Raw genomic sequence first — 18,720 nt, 5'->3', positions numbered from 1 at the left:
GCAGAGGGCCCTCGTAGTGAAACATTGCTGATTCGTGGTTTGGTAGCACAAGGGCAAGAGGCTGAGAACGCTTGTGAATTGTTGTAGGTTGGCATGTTTTCCAGGCAATTTGATATTTTCTCAGACTGTAAAATGAAATGCTGCCTTAATTGGAGTCTGCTGATGAGAAGCCACAGCATACCATGATGAATCGGGGGTATTGAGGCTTTGCATTAGCCTGGCCCTTATTGTCTACTCTTACAGTGTGGAAACTACAAAAGCGTTGAAGCCAAAGCATTGGATGGCTCATCTTGTGTGCTTTTAAGAAAAACACCACGTTAAACTCAGCACATTATGGCTTTCCATTTGAAATCACATTTTTTCCTAGTGGCTTTGTCAACTGATATTTCTCACTTGCTTGAATAGATGAGTCTGGAACATATTATTAGATGAAGCCATGTATGAAACCATGTAAGATGTCCTGGAAAACAAACTTGTTGCTTCAGAGGCGTTTGGGAGTGCTGGTAGTGTAGTAGGTTCCATGCACAGGCTGCTAATCTCCTGGCCAGCAGGTGGAAACCACCAGCCACTCTGTGGGAGAAAGATGGGGAGACTTTCTATTCTTATAAAGAGTTATAGCCTTGGAAACCCACAAGGACAGTTCTGCTTTGTACTATAGTCACTGCATGTTAGAATTGACTCGAGGGCAGCAAATTTTTGAGTAAGAGTCGTTAACACATCTCCCGAGGTGACATAGAGAACATGATAAATTTTATTTAGAAAAGCCCCTCCATATACCAGATTCCTGAGTGGGTCGCATGCTTCACTCACCGGTATGGGAGTATGGTGCCCAGACCCCTTGCTGCTGAATGGCTTGTGATTGATTCTGACTCAGAGTGACCTCCAGTGCTCCAGGGTGGAATTATGATAGCAAGGAGACAGGCCATCAACCCGTTCTGCCGTGGTGATCTGGAGTGGACTAGAACCCCCAAACTTGAGGACAGAGTAGAGGGACAACATAGTGTTTCTAAAACTCCAGTCGTTGTGGAAGCCCCTCCCCTCTTCCTTCCAAGGAGGGACCCAAGTGGGTTCGGATGGTTAACATTCAAGTTAGCAACGCCAGGCTTCATCCATTTTGCCGTAGCCACGTATGCCTCCCAGGGACTGAACACCCAGACCAGTCAAAGTCCCTGCCTACAAGTGGATTCTGACTCATGGCGACCTCAAAGGGCAGGGCAGAACTGTCTCTGTGGGTTTCCCAGACTCACTCTTTACAGAGTAGAAAGCCCTGTCTTTCTCCAGCAGAGCATGTGGTGGTTGTGACCACTACACCGCCAAGACTCCTCGAACCCGTGGACAGTAGAGTTGAAATATGTCTGATGACCATACAGCCTCATGAAAGGACATGTGCAGGTGACTTCTAATCCTGAGGCGGGGCTAGGTTACTTCTTTTGGCAAGTCCACACACCTGCGGGGGCCCCGGGCTTTCAGGGAAGTATTGGTTCTAGTACAGGTCTGCCGTTCTTCGCCATCTATCAAGGACCTGGGATTTCTCAGCTTCGGGCTATTCCCGTACATTAGGAGCAACTCAAAACCCATCCCTGTTCTGAAAAGACAGGGCAGCTGGTCTCTGAAAGAGACTACATGTCCCATTGCAAGAGACATGTTCTCTGACCTCATTACACCTGAATGGAAGTGCGCCGCAGTCAGGCTTCTTGCAGCAAGGCACTTCAAACACAATATCCAACTCCCTCCAGCATGCAGCTCAGGGGAGCGAGAACTGTAAATGGTCACTGGGGATCCTGGTATCAGTGATATACGTTGGACGGCGACGATTTGCATTTATTTCAAAACGATACTGAGGTGTCTTTGGTGCCCTTCAGCCTTGCTTATTATTTACTACGCTTCCTCGCCTGCGAAGCGTTCTATGCCTCTAGCAGCATAGGAAATCCCTCTGAGAGGGTTTCTCACACAGCAATTGCTGGACCTGGAAGTCAAATGGTGGGAAGTGCGCCTGCTTGCTCTTGGAGGGCCGTTTTAAGAATTCTGAAGTCGCCAGGCTGTTTATTTTTCCCACATCTGTTTGGGGCTCACCCTTTGTGGAAGTGTTTGCCGGATGCTGTCCTTTATGCCCGCTCGGAGACGAGTCCATTCGTTTGCACGGTTACAGCGTGTTTGTGGAAGTGCGATGGCCAAACAGTTCCAGTGGGGCTCTCTTTCATTCATCGGGTGGGGGTGGGGGAGGGGGGGACACCTTTCTCTTTGACTTATGCCTTCTGGCTTTGATTTCACAACTTGTTTGTGGCAGGAGAACCTCTCTTGATATGGCCTTCACATTGATTGCTCTCATCTTAATCATTTTTTAAAAATTTGTCTGAAGTCATTCTGGTCAGTCTGATCAGTCAGTGAAAACGATCCCACAGTGATAGCAGGGCAGCAGGCCAGCTGGTGAGTCGTGGTCACCAGAGGCATGGGCTTCAGAAGGTTCCAGCAGATGATGGGTGGTGATCTTTGCACCTGCTCTGGATGCAGGTGAGTGGTCCTGAAACTGACCCAGGCTGCCCTTGGTAGTGGCAGTCATGGAGCAGGCTGCTTGATCCTAGACCCCCTCTTCTGGTACTTTGCTCAGCTGTTTTGTGCTGTCTTATGGGACTCTGGCAGATACTGTCTTAGTTTCTCAGTGCTGTTGTGACAAATATCACTGGCCAGTGGCTTTCAAGGATGAGAGTGTATTTTCTCCTAGTTCAGGAGGCTAGAAGTTCAAATCCAGAATGTAGTGCCTAGGGGAAGTCTCCTATGGTCTCTAGCAGCTTCTAGTGACCTGTGATCCTTGATATTCTTGGACTTGTTAGTTCATCCTGCTCACCTCTGTCTTTATCAGATAACCTCTGTGTTCCCCGATTTGTGTGCACTCTGACTTTGTGTCTAAGTCACTCCTATGCCTCTGAAGTGATTCAATTTAGGGAACACACCCCACTGGGAAGACCTTGTTAGTAGACATGGCAAAGAAATATCTGTGGGTAGGATGATATCCATAGGTATCTGGGTTAGGATTCTAGCACATATTGGGCTGTGTGTGTGTGCCTGTATGTGTGTGTTTGTGTGTATGTGTGCATGTGTGTGTGTATGGAGGATTTGAGTAATAGATATCCATTGGTTGTACCACTGATTATACTTTACAAGCAGATATAACTCCCCTCACCCCTTTCTGAAAATCAGAAATATTAGTTGTCATTGTTAGGTGCTGTCAAGTCATCATAAAGACCCCGTGTACAACAGAATGCATCCCTGCCTGGTCCTGTGCCATCCTCATGGCGATTCCTATGCTTTAGCCCATTGTTGCAGCTATGCTGCCAATCCGTCTCCACGAGGGCCTTCTTTTTCGCTGCCCCTCCACTTGGCCCAGCGTGATGTCCTTCTCCAGGGACTGGTCTCTCTGACAACATGTCTCAGGAACCTGGGATGAAGTCTTGCCATCCTTGCCTCTAAGGGGCATTCTGGTTGTTCTTCTTCCACGACAGGTTTCGTTGTCTTTTGGCAGCCCGTAGTACTTCACAGTATTCTCCACCAGCTCCTTGATTGCAATGCATCGATTCTTCTTTGGCTTTCCTCTTTCAGGGTCCAAGTGGCACATGCAGATGAGCCAATCGAAAATACCAGAAATATTAGTTAAGAAAGAAAAGTAGAGGATGCTACCATCAACAGACCTTGATCAAAATGCTTCATCTTCCACACTTCCATTTCCTTCTTTGTAACACAGGGATGATTCTCCTAAGTCAGCGGTTCTCAACCTGTGGGTCGCGACCCTTTGGGGGTTGTCAAACGACCCTATCACAAGGGTCACCCGAATTATAACAGTAGCAAAATTACAGTTATGAAATAGTAACGGGTCTCCACAACACAGAGAACAGTATTAAAGGGCCGCGGCATTAGGAAGGTTGAGAACCACTGTCCTAGGGTCACCGTGAGCCAGAATGGCTGGGTGGCAGGGAGTTTTGTTTTGGCTTATTGAGGTGCTGTTTGCATCAAGAAATGTCAACAAAAGGTTTCCCCTCATGTTTGGCACATAACTCAGCATGCGGAGAAATACATTTATTATGGATTTCATCGCCTCTCCACGCTTGTTCAAGAGTGGAGTTTAGGAATTGTTTTTCTTCTTGTCTGAATGACAGAAATGGTTAGATAATACATTTGACCCTATGCATCCAGATTACACGACTCTTTTCACTCTAATTTGCTTCTTACCTTAGTACATGATCAGTAGGAGGGACATGAGGAAAGAGAGAACAAAACCTCAATCACGGTTTATGTCAGACAATTTCTTAGCGTTGACCTGCGTCCATGAGTGGGGAGAAATTCCAAACCCTTAGTGACATGAAAAGGACGCAGTGTATCAATTACGGATTTTGACTTAGTTAGCAAGAAGTGAAAATAAGAACATGTTCATGGAAGGCACTCTGTGAAATAGTAATCTTATTGCATTCATCTACTTGCATCGCATGGCATGTTAAAATGTTGACTTTAAACTATTAGAATAAAAACTAAAAGACAAGCAGAAATGGACCCTGAGAAAAAGGTGACAAGGGGGAGCATGTTCATTGTACGTACGCTGGTCATTTATTGATGAGGAATACACCAAATCTACTGTCATTGATTATGAGTATAGTGACCCTTTTAGCAGTTTCTGACATGAGAAGCCCTGCTGGCAGCAGACAGTCTCACTGTCTCCTGCACAGTGACTGGCGAGTTTGAACGCCTGACCTTGTAGTTAGCAGTCCAAGGCCTAACCCACAGCACTATCAGGGATCTTTCTTTAAGAAACTGGTGGCTAGCCAGAGTGCAGTATAGCACCGACAGAAACATACATTCCTGTAGTTCCTTAATGCTCCCCACTCCCACCTCGCCAACCCAGTTCTACCTTACAAATCCAACTAACTAAACCAGAGCATGTACACTGGTACAGACACAAGCTCTCGGCATGGAATCCAGGACAGAGAAACCCCTCAGGAACAGTCATGGGAATAGCAATCCCATGAGGGTAGGGTGAAAAGGGAGGGGCAGGAGGACGGGGGAGCCAATCACAATGATCAATGTATAACAACCGCCACCAACCCCAGGGTGATGAACTAAAGAAACATGGGTGAAGGGACACAATGGAGCATGTAAGATATGAAAATAACAATATAATTTATCAAGGCTTCATGAGGCTGGGGGAGGGGAAAAAGAGGAGCTGATACTAAAGGCTCAAGTAGAAAGAAAATGTTTGGAAAAGGCTGATGGAAACATATGTACAAATGTGCTTGATACAGTGGTTGTATGGATTGTTATAAGAGCTCCCAATAAAATGATTTATTAAAGTAAAGTAAGAAACTGGTGGTTAGAAAGCATAGACTTTAAGGAAGCATTTACTGAAAGGTTTTTATAAACATTGGAAAATACATTTATAGACCTAAAAATATAGTGTGCATTTCCACTGGCTTTGCTAAAATTATTTTACACTTTGAATGGAGGAGGAGTTGCAAATATTAGTAGAATCAGGTGAAGCTGGAAAAAGTGACGGCAACCGCTACCAGCACATGAGAGCTCAGGAGCAGCTGGCAGATAATAATTTAAAACAATACTTGTCAATAATGCTAAGCCGGCCCTTCAGATGGAGGCTTTCAGAATCAGCATTTCAGAGGCCAGCATTTTGTGTGACGCAAAAAGATCTGTTTGCCTCTCTCAAGGGCACATTTACTTGGAAAATATTCAACAGAGGAAGCAAACCTCAAAGCAGAGGTTCCTGTAAAAAGAAGAGAAATGAAATCCCTACATGTCCTACCATTTAAGAAATAAATCAGAATGACTTTAAAAACCATTGAATAATCACCAAGAAGAGATGGAGAAAAAGCATAGTGGCTTCCTTCTAACATCACAGCGTAATTTCCGCCCTGCGTGAAGAAACACCAACCAGGGAAGCAGTCCTTGGGATCGCTTCTCATTTCTTTCTCAGCTGCTGCTGGGGTCTTGTGGGCGGAGTCCATCCCCAGCGTGATGACATAAGAAGCGGGGCTATCTTTGCGACTCTGTCATCTCACCTGGGCACCATGAAGTGCTCTCATGGGCAGTTGACCCACCGAGTCTGTTTAATGGAACTCACTGCTTTATGTCGCCTCTCCCATAAATCACCATCTGTGATGCCATCCAGACCAGGATTCTGTTTGTGACCATTGTAACTTCTCTGTCTCATTTGCATTGTCATTGTTAGGACAGGGTTTTCTTCAGGCAGATAAGAACTGAGCTCAGCCTTTAAAAATGACAGAACGCCAAGCCTTTAAGACCCCAGATGTTATATCTTTTCATAGCCGAGCACCATCATGACCCTAATTCTATCTTGCAAATCTGGCTAGACCACAGCATGTACATGGGAACAGAAAAGAACTGGAAACACAGGGAATACAGGACAGATAAACTCCTCGGGACCAATATTTGAAGTAGCCATAGGAGAAAGGGGGAACCAATCACAATGACCTACCTATAATCTCCTCCCAGGGGGATGGACAACAGACAAGGGAGTAAAGGGAGATATCAGACAGTGCAAGACATGAAAAATAATATTAATTTATAATTATCAAGGGTTCATGAGGGAGGGAGTAGAAGGGAAGGGAAACATGAGCTGATAGCAAGGGCTCAAGTAGAAAGAAAATGCTTTGAAAATGATGATGGCAACATATGTACAAACCTGCTTGACACCATGGATGGATGGATTGTGATAAGAGTTGTATGATCCCGCAAAAAAATTATTTATGTAAAAAACCCAAAACAAAAACACCCCAAATAATAGGACTTTTCCTGCAGATCTTTGTAAGGATGGTTTGGGGCTCTACTTTTAGAAATGGTATTACATTTAACAATTTTACTTTTCGTCATTGTATCAAGACACTCTGTCTTGAAGTCTTTTACTTTATCAATGACTTGGGGGGATAGATCCTCTTTTCCTCCCACTGCTTTTAATGTTTGTGCGACTACTTAAGAGCCCCGTGACTTCATGGGTTATGTGTCGGGATACTAACCACAAGGTCAGCTGTTGGAATCCAGGAGCTGAACCATAGGAGCAAAGTGAGGCTTTCTCCTCCTGTAAAGATTTACAATTTCAGATACCCACAAGGTCTCCTCTGTATTAGCAGATCACTGTAAGTCACAGTTAAGGCAAGGACAGTGAGTGATGCCCTTTCAATCTTAACATCAGGAGAAGGGAAAATCGAAGGGCAGGGGTGAAGTGTGTATCGATTCTTTCTGAAGACAAAAGCACAGCTGTACTGTTTCTTCATCAGTTAGCAGACTCTCTGCCCTCTTCTGTCTGACGCTACCTTGGATTCTGCTCAGAACAGAAACCCATCATGGTTAGATTAGACAAATTAAGATCATTCCATTGTCGCTTTTGTGAAATGATGATATATGATCAATTTAGAGCCAAAGCTTTCGTACATACTTTAATGTGGTATCTCAAGTTTAGGTATTTGTAGTAAGTCTTTAAAACAATGTTTTGGAGTGTTGGTTTGTTTTGTTTTTTGGGGGGTTTTATTGCCTAAATTTTAGTTTGGATTTGAGATTTTTTTTTCCATAGATAATTATAGAACTGTTTTTCAGGGATAATGTAATGAACTGCTTTAGGTGGGTAAAGAAGAAGGTGTGGACATTACATTACTGGGAGTGCCTATGCAGGAACGATTAGACTGTTTCTGTCTGAGAGGCATGGTTTCAGAGCGGTGGTTCTCAACCTTCCTAATGCCATGGCCCTTTAATACAGTTCCTCATGTTGTGGTGACCACCCCCAACCATAAAATTATTTTTGGTGCTACTCCATTACTGTAATTTTACTATTGCTATGAATTGTATGGCCCCTGTGAAATGGTCAATCGACCCCAAAAGGGGTTGTGACCCACAGGATGAGACTGCTGCTTTAGAGGGGGTGTCCTGGAGCCTCCTGACCTGAGTTCAAGTCCTGGCTCCACTGCCTCCAAGCTGCGTGCTTTGGTTCAACAAAGCAGTGACAGCACTGCCTGTTCAGGCGGCTGTGGAGATTGAGGGAAGGAGCGTAGTAGGTAAACCTCTAAATAAGAGTATGTAGTAGCTATTACAGGTCCAGTGAATTGGGTGTCATGTAGACTAGGGAAATAATTACATATCCTGAAGAAGACACTGTACACAATCTAAAATATTCCCCTTCTCCCATTGATCACGTGTAGAAGTCAATACTCATTTAAATATCTAAAGTATGTCAAAGACATTGAATGGCATTCCAGGGCATTGCAGGAGGTTTGGACATGGCCTTTGGTCAGCACGGCTGCTGATAACTTGTCCTCAAGTCAGCTCCTGACTGGTGGCTACCGCATTCACAACACAATGAGCACAATGCAAAGATGCCAGACTCCGTGTCATTCCCAGGGTAGTTTGTGGATTGAAACAATTATGATTCATAGTGTTTTGGGTGACTGGGTTTTGAAATACCATGAATCCTTAATCTAGAAATGCCAAGAAACCTGTTCAGCCTCTTAGCAGCTTGCCATCTACCATCGGCAGGCAGAGAAGGGCATGTAACCTCAGGTCACCACGTAGGTGGAAGCCAGAAAAGAGTGGCTGTGAATAGATGCCGTCGAGCAGATCTGGACTCACAAGGACCCTGTGAGTAGAACTGCCTGCCCATGGGCTCTGGAGCCTGTGATCATTATGGGATCAACTCCTCCTCCTTCTGCAAAGCTGCTGAGTAGGTTTGAGCTACAACTTTTTGACTCGCAGCTGAGTGTCTGACTGTGGTCCCCATAGTCTTATATAGATGTGTATGCTGGGTCTGTGCTGTTAGACCCGGATGCATAGAGGGCTGCCTGGTCACTCCTCCGATATTTCCTACGTGCCTCGCAAGTGTCTGGGAAGAAGGAAGGTCATGGTGGGTCGGAGTGAGGAACAGGTTTTATGATTGAGAGACTATCAACTCTCGGTAGGAGTGTCAGAGGACATCCTGTTTCACAGAGGATCTAAGAAGTACCGCCTCTCACATCGAGATACTTTCAAGGCGCAGGAGCAAGGACACACTCCTGGTGGCTGGAGAATTGTGGACCGTGGACACTGTTAGTTGACTCAGATCTTGGGGTCTGATTGTGAAAGGTCATCTTTGCCAGCCTCTAAGCCTGTATTGGCTCTTGGACAAGTGCATTTCTTTCCAAAAATAGTGACTTCTCTAGAAACAATCCCATTGGCCCAAGGGTGAATATTTTCATCTGTGGGGTTTTTTGAATCAAAAATATAACAAGTCATAATTAAGCTAACTGTTATTGAAATGACATCATCACAGATCCTGGAAACACGTCTTCTTGGAGCCATTGCCAGGGAGAGAACAAAACCAAGCAGGGGCACGAGCCTTGGACTTCACTTCCATGTAACCTGCTTGTGTGCTTTGCTCAACATCACTTTAGTGTGAGCAAGCAGCGAGTCCACCCTTTTACCATGACTTTTAACATGTCTCTACATGGAACAGCATATTGCGTTCCATTTGTGTATATTATATTACGTGCTGAGGACATTTCTCTACATGACCAGCCTTTTAATGATATGGATTTATCTAATGAGAGTCATGGCTACCCTTACCACATCCAAGCATATTGTAGAATTGAAAGATGCCCTGGAATTTAGTGATCCAGATCCTCACCCTTTTATGAGACTCATCCCGGGAAAAATAAAGTAGAAATAAAGAAAAGAAACACCCCTGAAACAAAATAGGTAACTGTGCTTGAATATAAGTCACAGTAACACTGTAGGGTAGGACAGACTGAACTGCCTTTGTGGGTTTCCAAGACTGCAAATCTTATGGGAGTAAAAACCTCATCTTTCTCCCTCAGTGGGGCAGGGGGTTTTGAACTGCTGACCTCGTGGGTAGCAGCCCAATGCATAGCCCACTGTGCCAACAGGGTACTGCAGACTCCCTTTGAGTCAAAACCATGGACTTGATGCTGGAGAGGTTTTGTTTTGTTTTGAATATATGTGGGATACATTGTTGAGCATGTCGAAGGGGGGCTCACCCCCCTTCTTAACTCTAGTTCTTGGAAAGGTCATCCTTATGATCTACCTGCTTGGGAGTCACGGTCATTGGTCTCATGTCTGTCCTCTGGGGATGGATGGAAAAAAATGTGCTTTGGTCACCACTTGTTGACCCTTGCCACATATCAACATTGAGAGTCCTTGGTTTTCCGGAGGAATTGAATTCCAGAAAATTAAGAAGTGTCTCTGGTTTCTTCAGGATGACAGGGGTCTTAAGATCACACCTTCTCTGCTCTGGAGCTGTTCCAAGCCCAGTCCACAGCTGGGATTGATTCTTCCCTGTAGCAACCCTGTAGGATAGAGTAGAACTTCCGCTGAGGGTCTCTACGGCTGGGTATCTTTCGGGAACACATCTTTTTTTTTCCCCTACAGAGCCTTGGGTGGGGTCCAACTGCCAACTTTTCTGTTCGCAGTAGAGCCCTTAACCACTGTCATGTGAGGACTCCTTTCTAGAGCCAGCGCCATCTGCTAATCATCGACGTGCACACATTCCATCGGCTTGTTGTCATTGATTCTAAACTTTGGGCTATCTCTTTGGGAGAGGCTTCGGTGGTCTCCTGATGGGTTGTCAGAAGAGAGCAATCGCTGGAGAAGGACAGTTTGCTTGGAAAATGGAGGGGCAGTGACAAAGAGCAAAGCCATTGACATATGGATGGACACAGTGGCTACCGCATGGGCTCAGACCTAAGAACAATTGTGAGGATGGCACAGCACCAGGCAGTGTTTCCTTCTGTTGTGCATAGGGTCGCGATGGGTTGGAACGATGGCACCTAACAGCAACAATAGTGGCTCTCACTGGGTTTAATCCAGCCCCATAGGGGAGATGTGACAATATCTGAAGAGAGTGTGTGTTATTGTCAACCGAGAGGTTTTCTGGCATCTACCAGCCCAGGATGCCGTCAAATATCTTGTGATGCACAGGACACCCCCAACATAAAAGGTCTATCCAACCCAATGTGACAATGTGCTGAGGTAGAAATACCCTGACGTAGAAGGGTATCTAGATGGGATTTACCAAGAGGAATGTTAACATGCATGGAAAATATTATTTTTAAGACTATGTGAAGTTAGGTACACCAATCACATTAGTGATTGAAAGATTAAGTTGTATGGTACCTGAAGTATAACCCCCATAAAACTATTTAGAAAACAACATGTAAGACTGGGATATGAGTACATCAAGGTCACACTCTGCCTTCCATAGAGTGTGCCTGCCTGTTCCGCAAGTACTTCGTTACTCAGTAAACCAGAAACTCCAACCTCACTGCCATTGAATCCATTCCGATTCATGTAACCTGTTAGATTTGCAATATAAACACTCCCATATTAGTTAAATATTAAACAAACATTAGTTCAGCTTCTCATTATTTATTCTACGCAGAGTGATGACTGATGTTGGGATCTGTGGGACAGGGTAGGAACTATGTTAGTTTTCTACCAGTTTTACCTCTGGGGAGAAACCACGAGATACTTGCTCACACTTTTGTCTGAGTTTCTCCAATTACATGAGTAGATCCTGCAATAGAACTTCCCATCCCCGCTTCATGCCCTGACGGCACAGGGAGGCCATTGGCATGCCATTCCTGGATTAGTTTAGGCACTAGTTACTCGGGTATTTCTGCTGGCTGGCAAGCTCTGCAGACTGAGACCTGTGGATCTGAGTCATAGGAACCCATTGTCCCTGTGAATATTCTGGTTGACTGATGCTGCATAGGTTTGGAGTATACAGTTCAGGCTTCTACCATCTTCATCGGAGTATAGGAAACACAATGGAAAATTGCTCTTAAGTGCCATGCAGTGAGTTGCAGCCACCTTTTGATTCGCAATGCTTGAGTTCTCCTGAATGTCATCTCTGCCCTCCCTCAACTGCAGGATGAGGCATGACACTGCACAGTCTCATTGTTGGGTTTGAGCTTCGTAACCTAAGCCTTGTTTTTGTTTTTCTCCAAAGGCGCTTAAACAGAAATCACCTTCAGCTGTTTCCTGAGTTGCTGTTCCTCGGGACTTCTAAGCTATACAGACTGTAAGTAAACACAGATCGTGATGATTGCTTTGGGTAATAACCTTGTGTTTTATTAAATGCGTCCTGGATCTGTTTCCGTGGGCTTTCCTGGAATCTATTCACCAATAGATTCATGGACACGAAATTGGTCGTTGGCTTTTTGTTTGTCCGAAGGAAACCTAGGATGGCTTTTCTAGTGGTTCTGATGGTTTATTTTTTACTTCTTGGCTAGCGCTTCTTGGTTTATACACATGTCATTGTCATGATGCCTTTCTTACTGGTTCGTGTGATCGTGAGGAGGTTTACTTTATTTTGAGCAAACGCCGAAGGGAAGGGTGGCTACTGTGTTTCCTCTTTTAAGATGAAGCTTGCTGAATTTGCTAGTAAACCTTGGGATTCTTCGTGCCAGCTTTTTGGGATATTGTTTGTACACTTGAGTTGCCGTGTGTATTTGTCTGGAAATATAATTGTGAGGCATGTAAAGCAGGCTGGAAATGGCCCTTTTACTGATACCCCCCGCCCCATCATGACAGAATTCCAAACTCTGTCTGCATCATGATAATTGGAGGACCAGTTTTTCAGATCAAACACGTCAGAGACCATTAGAAAGAGTGGTTATTTTTGTGACAGGAGCGTAATGTGAACATTAAGCAGAATCAGCCTTTCCTCCCTGGAATGCTTGTTCATTGACCTCGCTTGTAATAGTGGGCACATGTCGTGAAGGCTTTCACAAGGAGAGTCTCAGGTCTAGGAGTGGTCTTGTGCAGGTAGGAGATACACTAAAAAGCGCTGGGAAAGAATTAATAACGGTGGTTACTGATGTTTATGAATGCTGCGGAAAGGAAACAAAAGCATTGGGATGTATGGAGACCCTGTTTAGAATGGCCCCCACCTGGATAGTGGAGGAGACCATTCCTTTGTTGCCAAGATTTTCAGCTAGGGGCCCCTGGCACCTGAACTCACAGAGAAAACCTTCCAGTAGGCAAAGAGGATGTCGCTGCCAACTGCCTCCCCAGCTCTGCTCTCAGGAGTCTAACTTTCCTGACTAGGTTCCTCTAAGGCAGTGGTTCTCAACCTTCCTAATGCTGAGACCTTTTAATACAGTTCCTCATGTTGTGGTGACCCCCCCAACCATAACATTATTTTTGTTGCTACATCATAACTGTAATTTTGCTACTGTTCTGAATCTGATGACCCCTGTAAAAGGGTCATTTGACACGTCCCCCCAAAGGGTCACAACCCATAGGTAGAGAACCCTGCCGTAAGGAGGGCCAAAGTCACCTGGCAGGATCCCTGCTCTTGTCCCCTGCTGACGAATGGGTCCAACGTAAGTACCTTTTAAAGAAGAAGAAAAGAAAGCCTGCCACTGCTTGTTTCAGACAAGAGTCTCAAGAGACCATTTTGCCAGGGAAATCGGACGTGAAGTGTATAAGGATTATGTGTGTTGTACTGTATATAAAGAAACGTTGCTGTATAGTAAGTGACTTACTTAAATATTTGGGCCCCATTTCTGGAAAGGGTCCACATAGATGGTTTCGCGTTTTTCTCGCCCCAGCCCCCGCCTCCCCCCCACACCTTTATTATTATTTTTTTTGAGTTGTGTCCTGGGTGAACGTTTGCAAAGCGTATTCATGTCTCACTGAACAGTGTCTACATGGTCTGTCGTAGGCGTTTGCTGCGGTCCCTCTGTTTAACAGCTTTCTCCCTGTATTTCCTTATTCCCTTTGTTCCCGCCCCTTATTTGGGCCCCATGCTGCCCTTTTGGTCTGGTCTGGGTGATGGTTCAGGACCACATGCCTCCCTGGTGTTTTTGTTCATGCTTTAATCGTGTCTGTTGTCTGTCTGAAGGGTGACCCTTGGGGTGGGATTCGGGTCCAGACTGCAGGGGTGTCTAAAGACCGTAGTCTCTGGCCAGATCTGTCAATCTGGTCTCTTTTTTTTTAGCTGCGTTCTACATTTTCTTTTCACCCTTTCTCTCCAAGACCTTACATCCATCCCTATCAGCGTAACCAATCATGGTGCGGGTCACCATCTAGTTCTTCTGGTTTCAAGTCAAAGTAGAGACTGTGGTTCTAATGGTGGACTAGTTCTTGGGACTAATTGTTACCTGGATTAAAAAAAATTTTTTTTTCACTCTCCTTTGCTCTGGATGGGAAGAGAGCAATATTTTACTCCCGGATATACATTTCAAAAATCATCTTCAAGGATTGGGGATTGTGGTCCATGTTACACTGTTTCCTTACTGCCAGTCTGCACATATTAAAATAAGGCATGGCAGTTTAGAGCATCTTCCAAGTAGATGTACAAGTTGGATTTAAATGGAATGACTGTGCTCTGAAGGTGAAATGATTAAACCCACCACCTGAACTGCCCTTTGGGTTCCCAAGGCTGTAACCCTTCATAGGAGCAGAAATGAGACAGAATTGACTCAATGGCAGTATGTTTGTTTTTGGGGAGTTTCCCAACTGGGCATTGCTGCCCCCTGAGGAGTGTCAGGGCTGCAAAAGCCCCTATCTACACATGCTCCTGGGTTATGGGCAATGATATCAAAGAGCGGTAATTCCAGGAGCTGTTTGCTGTTCATTGCCATTGCCATTTTCCTGAGAAGGAAGCTGCAGCCCAATGAAGTAAGTAGGTGTCGAAGCCTCTGTTGGATTGGACACCGGGATTCTCTGTTTGCTTGTGTTAGGATTTTTATAAACAAGCGACTGGAGAATTTCAAGATAAAATTGAAGCAGACATTGAGTATAAGACACTATTAAAGAAAGCTTAATTAAAGATCCGTCAGCACCAACAGGGAAAACGAACAGCTAGAACACGTGTCTAGCTTTATTATGTGCCTGCAAGGCGCAAAGGATGTCCTCTGTGTTTGTTAGATGGGACCATGTGTAAGAGGGTTCACTTGAATCCACTGATAGTCTTTAAGTTGTCTCATGGTGGCTTTCTCTCTGATATTAGGATTTGACATTGACTGAGGTAGACGCCAAAGCTCAGAAAGGAGGGGTGTGAATTTCACCTTCATCCTCAAACTTCGGATCACCTTTGGAGCTGAGAAACTCTATTGTCCGGCCCGAGTTCAATGTAGTGGACTAGGAACAGGACATCTCCCAGCAGAGTATATGTTTCTAAGCTACAGTGGCCACTGTGCATGGTGGCGATTGCGAATTAAATTTATAAAGAGTCTTTCATAAACAAATGAGCAAAATCCTGTGAAGCTGAGGGTCTGGCTAGTGGAATGAGAGTAAGGTTGGAAGTTCAAATTTTTCAAATTCAGATAGAGGTGCCTCGGTAATCTGGATGGCTGCATGTTTTGAATGAGTAGCTCATCAGGGAAAAAACCGTGTAACCGATAGAAACATGTGTACAAGCCTACCTCCAGTAAAAGCACACAAAAAAAATATATCCTCTACAATGTGTATGAAAATAAATCTTTTATACGCCACATCTGACAAAAAGAACGAATCTAGGACATTTTGAGAAATAAAGGAGAAAAATGCTGAGATAGGGAAAACATTGCACTGGTCTGCCACAGACTTCTTAATCCATCTATATGGATGCTGACCATTTAATACAGTAGAGCCAGGCTAATCTGGAATTCATGCAAGACATCACCTGTCCCCATGAAAACCAACCAACCCAAACTTAAAAACTTGTTTTCTGTTGCAAATGTTGCACCATGCCAATGATTTCCCAAGTGGCTTCTCTCTTTTTTTTCCACGCATGGTATCTCCTACTCCTCCGCAATGCTCTTTGTTCCCGTTCTATCACCAGTGGGAAAGTTTGCCAGTTTCATCTCCTCGTTCATGCACTGAGGTTTGAATGCATTCTTGCTTGCCGCGATGAAAGCTTGCCTGATACCCTGGACTTCTTCGCGGAGGTTTTCTTTGCATTTTTATCATGAATAATCACCATTTGACTCTTGGCTGAAAATGAGATGCCAGGTGAAGCCGCCTACATGCTTTTGTTTTTTTGTAGACTCGCAATGCTGTATAAAAGGAAAGGAGGCCGTGCTGTATACGGATTATGATTCGACACGGTTGGTTGCCGCTAGCGGCCAAATCTGCTTTTCCTTTGCTGTCTGATCCAATTTCTCTTTGGACGGGCTGAGAGAGCACTCCGTGTTCAGGTCAAGATGTTTGCTCAGAGAAAGAGTCGTGCAGTTGCAGCTGCGCTTGCTGGAGCTGGAGATGGGTTTAAATAGCATTACGGGTGATCCAGCCCATTAACAGGACTCTGTAAAACAGTACCAGCTCTGCATAAACTCCAGGACAGTGTCATAAAATTGCATGCATTTGCTGACACAAGGCGAGTATAAGGAAAGGTATGGGACCGGACAGAGTTTAAAACAGAAGCCACAGCATTTCCTCAACTTGACTGTGCAATCCTGCTCTTTCCTCTTCCTCCCAAGCTCAGGCTGGACTTCCATCCTGCACCTCAGAGGACATTTTATTAAGTGCCTTAAGAAGAGGCTTTTCAGAGCATGCTGGGGCTGGGTAATTACCTAAAAAGAGACTGCTGTGGGTTTTGAAAATGGTGATGATGGATATTTATGGCTATTGACTGATTTTAATGGGTAGTACAGCCCCATCTTCCTGAGACATCTCTCTCGAAAGCTGGCTTACCGCTAAGCGATTTACACCTTTCTACTGGAGTGTGCCACACTGGCTAGAAAGGAATTTCTCTGGCAGGAGTGTGGTTAGGCTTTGAGTATAAATATTTGTTTTGTGGTTTTCAGTTTATTCAGTTACATATATATATTTAGTATTATCATATTTACCCACACTTGTAACATGAGCCGAAATATGCAAATGACTGCAGAAAGTTTTGCTTCTCTCCTGTCTACCCACAAGAACACGAAACAGAACAACAACAGAGTGAAATCAAACTGTGCGTGCCCTATTGACTGATTTCCCAATCGCTTTTTATGTAAAAGCTTTTCATTTTCTTTTTCAAATGTTTGTGTGAGGGCTTAAGAAAATTGGCAGAAAAAAATGGAATTAAAAGATACAGGCATTTTGTTTTGGTTTTTTTTCTTGGATGTTTAAACGCTGCCTCTTAATCTTCCCCCAAAGAGCTTTGGAGTCAGCAAATTATCTGACATGTTCAGTAGTGCCTTTAAACCAAGATGTTCCTATTTTTTTGTGGCCCGGTGTGTGTCTGTGGATCCCAGACATAGGTTTGGACCTTCTAATTTTATTTCTCAGATTAAACTTGGTTTTCTTGTTGTTGTTGGTTTTTCTTTTATTTTTCTTTCATTTTTAGTTAGAATTATCTGGAGGTTTGGGAGGAAAGCTTATACTCTTTCATTTAATTAAGGCTAAAACTTATTCTCTGCAGTCTCACAAATATTGAGAGAAGTGATTACTATTTCTCTCATAGCAGATGGCTTCATTTTTGTTTCTTTTTCTTTGGATTATAAGAGCAACGCTTGTTCTTTGCAAGAAAAATTTAGAGGATTCAGAAAAATAGAGTTCAAATTTTCATTAGGTTGCCACTCCGATATGCCCATTATTAAACTGGGTCAACCAGTTATTGTCTTTGTTTTCTTTTGCTCAGATTTTGTATCTAAATGATGTTTCGGCTGTATTACACAAACTTTTTTTTTTTTTAATGCACACCCCCGGGTCTGGAATCAGGCCTGACCTTTAGAAAGCGCTCAGTAAGTGTTTGATGTATTCAATTAAGTCTCCGTTGGGTTCAAGGGTTTGTAACTTGAATGAGCAAATAGTAACTCTGGGAAGGCATTATGAATAATGGAGAATCAAATTAAATGTAACGGATAACCCGGCTAATTAAATGTTTGTTCCCGGTGGGTTTTAGAAACATTGGAACGGTTCGGGAGCGATCACCCCCTCAACATGATTTATTTTTGCACCTAAGCAAATTGCAATTTCATTTAATATTACAGTGCACAACTTGAACGCTCACCCCTCACTAAATAGCCCTCCAGTGTCAGCGTGGCCTCGGAAGAGTCTTGTGGGCAAGAAAAAGAGCAAGGGGATGTTAGTGGGGCTGGGCAAAAATTCCTTTTGCATTATTTACTGCCAGCTCCACTCCAAGTACAGGCTCTGTGTCCTTTGGCTCTTGCTTGGCAGGCTCGGTCCCTGCCACATTGAATCGGGCTTCTGAGGTGCAGGAATGGCAGGTTACAGTTTCCAGGGTGACCATTTTTTTTCTGCCAGATTGACACCACTCCTAGTCCAGAGAGCTGCCAGGCCAGCCGCAGCACCACCAGCCCGCCAAAGCTCCTCAGTGTTTAAAGGATGTTGAGGGCAGAGCTGGCCTGTCCGTCTGAGGCAGAATTTGGTGCAAGGTGGAACTAGCCCTGTCGGTGAAGAGTGCCACTCTGCAGAGGGGGGAAGATTAAGCTGTTTACACAGACTGATTCTTGCCTTTTGAAAATAAAGAACCAAAATCAGGGAGCGCAAACAGGCATGCGTTTACTTTCCTTGTTGAAAAAGTACAAGTTCCGTCTTTTGTATGAATCCCAGGTTTTCATTTTACTATGGTTGGTTGGGCACTGGGGACTTGGCTACTTGGAAAATAAGTCAGAAAGCCAGGCGGACTCCTTCACCGAAAAAGGATAAGTTTGTAATTTGATCTCCCTTTTGACCCATTTTAAAGTTGTTTCCGTTTGTAACATTTTCTGCTTTCTTTTCAAGGTT

General features: G+C 44.3%; 1 protein-coding gene across 1 annotated transcript in view; it reads left to right on the top strand.

The window, feature by feature from the left end:
- Positions 1-18,720, top strand: part of SLIT2 (slit guidance ligand 2) — a 404,634-nt gene that overhangs the window by 10,385 nt on the left and 375,529 nt on the right. Inside the window, exon 4 of the mRNA XM_075544484.1 lies at positions 12,005-12,076. Coding sequence (XP_075400599.1) covers positions 12,005-12,076 — 72 coding nt within the window. The remainder of the gene's footprint in view (positions 1-12,004; positions 12,077-18,720) is intronic.

Source organism: Tenrec ecaudatus, chromosome 3 (assembly GCF_050624435.1).
Source record: "Tenrec ecaudatus isolate mTenEca1 chromosome 3, mTenEca1.hap1, whole genome shotgun sequence".
Taxonomy (NCBI): domain Eukaryota; kingdom Metazoa; phylum Chordata; class Mammalia; order Afrosoricida; family Tenrecidae; genus Tenrec; species Tenrec ecaudatus.
The sequence above is the reverse complement of the archived record's forward strand: the minus strand, read 5'-3'. Positions and strand labels throughout refer to the sequence as shown.